Below are 6,687 nucleotides of genomic sequence, written 5' to 3'. Positions count from 1 at the left end.
AACGGATCGTCCCCGCCAGACCCAGGTAGATTCTCTTCCATCTCTCTTTCTTTGTTCTTTGGTATCATTATCGTCTCCAGGGCATCGGCTGACAAAAGAAGAACTCGAGTCGTCTGGAGATATCCAGCAAGTGGCCGCTGCCCCAGCCTCGCAGCATCCGGCTCGGCTACCCAGCTGTCTGCGCCCCCCCAGCAGCCACCCGCCCCTGAGCAACAGCAGCCAACCGACCCTGCTCAGGGCACTGGGGACTCGGGCCAGCAGCATGGCAGCGGTCCGACCAGCACAACGACTCCCGACAGCCCGTTGTTCGTTCCACAGGATGACAACAATGTCGACGCCGCTGACAGTGCCAACAATGACACCACCGCCGCCGCCGATGCCTCTGCCGCCACTACCACCACCACCACCACCACCACCAACGATGAGGCCGGCGCCAATAGCACTGTCGCCGTCGACACGCAGATGTATTCGCAGTTCTTGCTGCAGCAGCGTGCCGAGCAGAGCCCGCCTGACCAGCCAATGCTCGACAACAACGCTGCGCTTCCGCCGCCGCCGCCATCGCCAACCCCCCAGCAGCAGCAGCAGCAGCAGCAGCAGCCTAATTCAGACCTGGGCCCGGTCGTTGTTGACCCAAACATCGACCCCCAGCTCTACGGATACCAGTGAAAAAGAGTAACAGCCAATTCAAGTGCAATGATCAAACAGTTACCTAGGTTTTTTTCATTTCATTTGCTCTTCTTCGACAAGAAATCTGCGTCCTGTTCCCGGTTCGAACTCCTCGCTTCGTCAAGCATCACGTCAATTCCTTTCTCCTTCAGGGTCCTCTGTTGGATGTTAGCTGGTTGACATGCTTGCACTCCTTCCACCCCCTTGGTTCCTTCACTCCGCCCGCCTGACAGACTTCCGGTCTTTTCTCCTCGTCTGACAACAGTCGAGTGTCTGCCAGCCTCCGCCAAATTCAAAGAAAGTTCAAGTTTGCTGCTCTGGGTTGTTTTACTTACAAACAGACACTTCTTGTACTGCTGAAAGACCTCCTCGCACTCGTTCGTCGACGTGTTACCTCGAAGGAACTCTACCAATCCTCCTGCGTTAGCTTGCGCTCGTTCAGCTTCCTCCTTCTCGTTGCTCTTCTCAACGTGTGTTCGTTCTTTTGTCCCGGGCCTTTGACACTAGAACTTACTCTCACTATACCACTTGAGAAAGCACGAGTCGTATCTCCTATCCAGCAGCAGCCATCGTCAGTCAACATTCCCTCTGCTTGCTCGGGTTCTTTTTTCGCTTCCTTGGATCCAATGGATATCACCACCGGCCGTCAATCAATGCAGCCAGCTCAACACTTACTCCTTGATCTCGTTGCATTCCGGTGCCAGTGACGCAGACATGTCGGGTCTCGTTCCACTCTCTTATCCAGACAAGCGCTCTTGTTCGTGTTCTGCTGCTCCTCTCAGTCTGCCGTCGGTCGAACTAGCCTGCCCGCCAATACACCCAGGTTAGCCCTCACCACTGCTTTCTGACGCTGCGAGCGCAAGCCGAACAGTCAGCAATCCAAGCACAGCTCACGCCCACATTGGTATTCATGCCCTCGCCAAGCACCAACCATGATACCAGTCAGCCTGCGTCGACTACAAGCAAAAATACCCAGCAACACGCGGCTGTTCGGACTGACATTGACGCCTCTTCAACTTACCCCGTTGTCTTCGAGCCTCTCACCTTGCTGCTGCTGCTTATGCCTCTCTGCCTTCTCTCCAGTTTTTGAAGTTAACGACATGTCACATTTGTCAAGTCGGGTTCTCGGTCAACATGCTCGTCAACTTCCAAGGCACTCACTCAGGCTCTCTCTCTCTCTCTCTCAATCTAAGGCAGCAGTTAGCAACCGCTCAGACACGGGGTCAAGTTAAGAGACCAATCTTGTTTCACGGCTCTACCATCACGATGACGACTATACTTACTGACACACTTCTCACGCTTCTGACACGTCTTGCTGCTTCGATCTTCCAGTCCAGCCTGCCGAACAACCCCAGGTCAACATCCCAGTTCGGTCTTCAAGCTTCCATGGACAACTACTACTTCTTACCACCTATGAAGCACGCATGTCAGTTCAAGTCACCAAGTCATCAACAAGACATCGAACAAAGAGTCATCAAAAACAAGCCTGAAACGTCAACCTGCTCTGCTGTCTCACTCCATACACTCCAACTACGAATCTCTCTCAGCTGAACTTTCTCTCCTCCTACTCCTGCAAGCCCTCGAGATTTTGGGGTCGAATGCAACAAATCGATGCAAGACAAGGCAAGACACTTCCCTCCAAAGAGCTAACAGCTAACACTTACTTCAAAGAGTCTCTCACTGACCACTCAGCCTAGAAGCAACCGACGAACAACAGCTGCCAGTCACAAACTGCTCGGAGCTCAAATCAAGCCGGCAAACCAAGTCGTCAAATCAAGTCAACAAATCAAATTGTCAAATCAAGCAGACTCACGATATTTCTCGGAGGATCAAGGATATCTTGCTGTCAAATCTGTTCTGCTCTTTATGTTCTGTTTCTTCTTCTTGCTATCTTCTTGCTCATCTTTCGATGTTTCGTTTCTTTTGAAGTCGCTTTTGACGTTGCGCGGCTTAACTTTTCGCCGGTTCCGATGAACTTTAATATTTTCTTTTTCGGGTTTATTTTTTTTTTTTTTTTATTTCGTTTTATCAACTTCACCTGTCGAAGAGAATCGCAGGCTGAAAGTCGGTTGATGAAGCTGGTCAAATTGATATTCTCTTACAGCTGCTGCATAAGGATGCCTTTTGTCTTTTCTACCTTTACTTGAGACTGCACAAAAATACAAGCAAGCTTATCCTCCCTCATACCCGTGCCATTGCTTCTCTCCCAGCGTCATCCGTAGCAAGTGCAAGCAAGTGCTGGTCTCAAGATGGACGCCGAGGGCTTCCCGGCCTTCCAGGAGCAGGCCCAGGCAGCGCTGGTAGATGCCGTCAAGACGACCAACCGCATTGCGTCCGGCGACCTTGCCTTCCACCGCTCCTTCGACTCGCCGACCAGCCGCAGCCTGACGGAGCAGAGCAACCGCTTGCTGAGCCTGACCAACTCGCTGCTGCGCATCGCATCCGCAAACAACCCAGACTCCCCGTTTAATGCATCGAGCTCAGCGTCTGCAGATTCGAGGGGCGGGAAGAGTAAAAAAAAGAAGCCCAAGACGGTGCTGCGCGACGAGGACAGCGTGGAGGAGAACTGGAAGGATGTGGTTGACGTTATCGACGAGCTGCTGGAGAAGGCCGATGCGTGTCTGGACGAGGTCACGGGCGTGATCAAGAAGTATGCTCCGGTGCAGGAAGCACAGAAGAAAGAGACGGCGGGCTTCCCGCGGATGTACAGCCATGGGTCGTCGAAGATAGCGAAGCCGCAGCTCCAGTTTGACGTCAAGCTGGACAATGCGGATGATGGACGGGCGTTCAGACCATTGCTGAAGAGCAAGCCGCATGCCCTCGTTGGACTGGAGGAGAGTCTCGGAGGCAGCTTCCAAGATCCTACCAAGCCGTGAGCTACCATCTACGTTACTGGTGATAGATTATATACTAATCTAGGTCTAGGTATAACCATCCGTACGAGAAAGAGATTGAAGCCTCGACGTATCCGGCTCGAGTCTACGAAAAGGCCGAGCCGACGATGTACACGCCCGTAGCAGACAGCAAGGCCATCTTCGTCGAAACCCTCGAAGACGTGCACGCCATGTTATCGCAGCTGAAGCAGGCCAAGGAGATCGCAGTCGACCTGGAGCACCATGACAGCCACGTCTACCATGGCCTGGTGTGTCTGATGCAGATCAGCACGCGCGAGCAGGACTGGATCGTGGACACGCTGAAGCCATGGCGTGACCAGCTACAGGTTCTCAACGAGGTGTTTGCAGACCCGTCCATCATCAAGGTGCTGCATGGCTCGAGCATGGATGTGATATGGCTGCAGCGGGATCTGGGGCTGTATCTGGTCGGGCTGTTCGATACGTTCCATGCCGCGAGCGCACTGCAGCTGCCGAAGAAGAGTCTGAAGTTCCTGCTGCACGAGTACGTGGGGTTTGACGCCGACAAGCAGTATCAGACGGCTGACTGGCGGATACGGCCTCTGCTGGCGGGCATGCTGGACTATGCGAGGTCAGATACACATTTCCTGCTGTACATTTTCGACCGGCTGCGGAACCAGTTGCTTGAGTCACCGTCGTCGTCGCCAGAGGAGAAACAAGAGTCAGGTCTAGGAGGAGGCGGACGGGAGGCCATCGAGTATGTGCTTGAGCGGTCCAAGGAGTGTGCCCTGCAGCGCTACGAGCGGCCTACCTACGATGCTGCTACCGGACGAGGCAGCGGCGGCTGGCACGATATGCTGTCCAACAGCCCCGTGGCGCTGACACGCGAGCAGTTCGCCGTCTTCCGGGCGCTGCATGAATGGCGCGACAAGACGGCCCGGGCAGACGACGAGAGCCCGCAGACGGTGCTGTCGAAGCGGGCGCTGTTCCGGCTGGCGCAGGAGATGCCAGAGGACAAGTTTGCGGTGCTGCGCATGGGGTCTCCAGTCTCTGCGTCGCTGAGGAGCCGAACCGACGAGGTGGCTGGTCTGATCCGCGAGGCAAGACAGCAGGGCGGCGCTACGGGGCCGGAGATGCATGAGCTGATCCGGCGACGATCTCCGGCCGGACATGCGGCTGCAAGTTCGAGTACGGCTACGGCTGCAACTACGGCTACCGCTACAGGTACTACTACTGGCAGAGAGCAGGCGGCGGCGGCAGCGGCGGTGGATAGGGATGGAGCTGGGGATGGGGATGCGGTGGATCTCAGCAGGGCTTCTGCTGCTGCTGGTGCTGGTGCTGCTGCTGCGTCGACATGTGCGGTGGGAGTGCGGACTACGGAGTCGCGGTTCTGGGGTCAAACCGGGCTAAAAGAGAATTGCAGTATCAACTGCAACGGCGATGATGAATATAATGATATCAATATTCATGGATACAGCGTGTCTGCATCGACGCAGGCCCTGCAGCTATCCCTGCCTCTCCCGAACATGCCTGTCCGGCTGGTTGAGGGTGAAGTTCCCCGGCCAGTGGAGGGCGAGGGAGAGCCATCTGAGGATGAAGCTGAGGGAGAAGACGACGCAGAAGCAGAGGAAGAAGCAAAGGTGTCACAGCGCAGCGAGATCTTCACTGTGAGACAGTTTGGAGCACCGCCGCGGAGGAGAGAAGGTCTACGAGACGGCGCTGGTGAAACGGCGTTTGATAAGGATGCGTCTGAGATCCTGCTGGACGAAGGCAGCGCCAGGAAGAAGGAGAAGAAGAAGCTGAGGCAGAGGTCGTCGCTGGGCAAGCGGCCGCGAGATGAAGGAGAGGCAGAGGAAGCAGGCAGGCCGTTTGACTATGCGAATGCTGAGTCTTTGATACACCGGGAGAAGCAGAAGAAGCAGCAGAAGCCGCAGCAGAAGCCGCAGAATGGCAACGGCCAGCGGTTCAACCCGTACAACAAGCTGCTGGATGCGCCGTCGGGAGTCAAGAAGCCTCGCACCGAGACTGCCGGCCGCTCCCACACCTTCAGATAGAAGCAGAAGAGGAAGACAAGAGGAAGACAAGAGGAAGACAAGAGGAAGACAAGAGGAAGACAAGAGGAAGACAAGAGGAAGACAAGAGGAAGACAAGAGGAAGACAAGAGGAAGACAAGAGGAAGACTCTGTCGTTATCCACCGGCAGCCTCCACCCCCTGACCCTGGCAGCTCCTTAGCGTACCAAGTAATGAAGTCATGGAAGCCACTGAAGAGCAAGCAAGCGCGAGACTCGAGAGGAGCCTCTGGCTGCGTCCCCGTAGAGCCCCCCGTAGAGCCCCAGCAGCGGCCAGGAAGAGTCGCTGGCGATACGAACCCGTCGGCGCCTCGTCTGAGATCGGAGATGCTGAAACACGCCGTGTCGCAGGTTGATTCTTCTTTACTCTTTGCTGTCTTTAACCAAAGTCTTAACTAAAGTCTTTAACTAACTTGACCACCTTTAACCAAAGTCTTAGCCAGTCTTTAACTAACCTTTAACTGGCCACGCCCCACCGCCGCCGCCCTCTTTTAGCCCCTTTCGACTTCTTCTTCTTCTTCTTCTTCTTCTTCTTTTCTTTTCTTTTCCCAAATTCCGACTTTCTTCTTCTCCTTCTTTTCTTTCTTCTTCCTCCCCGCGACTTCGCCTCGACTTCATCCTCTCTCTCTCTCTCTCTCTCTCTCTCTCTGCCTGCCTGCCTGCAACTACCACCGCCCGCCCTCGCCGTTGACCTCGACAGCGTCTCGTCCTCAGCTTCTCCTCCAGCCAGAGCAGCCGGCAGCAGCCATTGACTCGCCGGGGGCCTCCGTTAGGACGTTGGTTCGTTCGCTGGTCGTTGGCTAACTGACTGACACTCCCGTCGCCACCACCGCCTCACTAGACAGACGACAGACGAAGACGACAGCGACAGCGACAGCGACAGCGACGGCAGACTGCGATAGACAGGAGATCGAGGCCGGTTCGATGCTGTCGTGATGTAGGTCGTCTCGCACTCCATACGTTATATATGTTACTGACGAGTGCAGAGAGTAGAATGTCCGTCGCAACCATGCTGCAGCCAGCGTCCCGCGCCTCTCGCGCATCCACCTCCTCCTCGTCCTCCTTCCAGCCCATGAGCAGGCAAAACACCATGTCCTCG

General features: G+C 55.3%; 3 protein-coding genes across 3 annotated transcripts in view; 2 read left to right on the top strand and 1 right to left on the bottom strand.

Annotated features, from left to right (window-relative positions):
* TERG_00928 (uncharacterized protein) overlaps positions 1–666 on the top strand; it is a gene marked incomplete at its 3' end in the record, with an annotated part of 1,157 nt that extends 491 nt beyond the window's left edge. Inside the window, exon 2 of the mRNA XM_047747675.1 lies at positions 128–666. Within this exon, the coding sequence (XP_047603638.1) occupies positions 128–666 (539 nt within the window). The remainder of the gene's footprint in view (positions 1–127) is intronic.
* On the bottom strand, positions 666–1,727 carry TERG_00927 (uncharacterized protein). Its single transcript, XM_047747674.1, has 4 exons — positions 1,711–1,727; positions 1,342–1,469; positions 1,181–1,218; positions 666–1,072 (listed from the first exon to the last, which is right to left on the bottom strand). Exons 2-4 carry the CDS (start codon positions 1,380–1,382, stop codon positions 726–728), a joined length of 426 nt encoding a protein of 141 aa, XP_047603637.1. The 5' UTR covers positions 1,383–1,469; positions 1,711–1,727; the 3' UTR covers positions 666–725.
* Positions 1,728–2,751: 1,024 nt separating this feature from the next.
* Positions 2,752–5,572, top strand: TERG_00926 (exosome component 3'-5' exonuclease; the record flags this gene model as incomplete). The annotated part of the gene is made up of 2 exons (XM_003238893.2): positions 2,752–3,538; positions 3,592–5,572. Exons 1-2 carry the CDS (start codon positions 2,916–2,918, stop codon positions 5,570–5,572), a joined length of 2,604 nt encoding a protein of 867 aa, XP_003238941.1. The 5' UTR covers positions 2,752–2,915.
* Positions 5,573–6,687: the final 1,115 nt, after the last annotated feature.

Source organism: Trichophyton rubrum (assembly GCF_000151425.1).
Source record: "Trichophyton rubrum CBS 118892 genomic scaffold supercont2.1, whole genome shotgun sequence".
NCBI classification, from domain to species: Eukaryota; Fungi; Ascomycota; class Eurotiomycetes; order Onygenales; family Arthrodermataceae; genus Trichophyton; species Trichophyton rubrum.
This window is presented reverse-complemented; position numbering and strand designations above follow the sequence as displayed.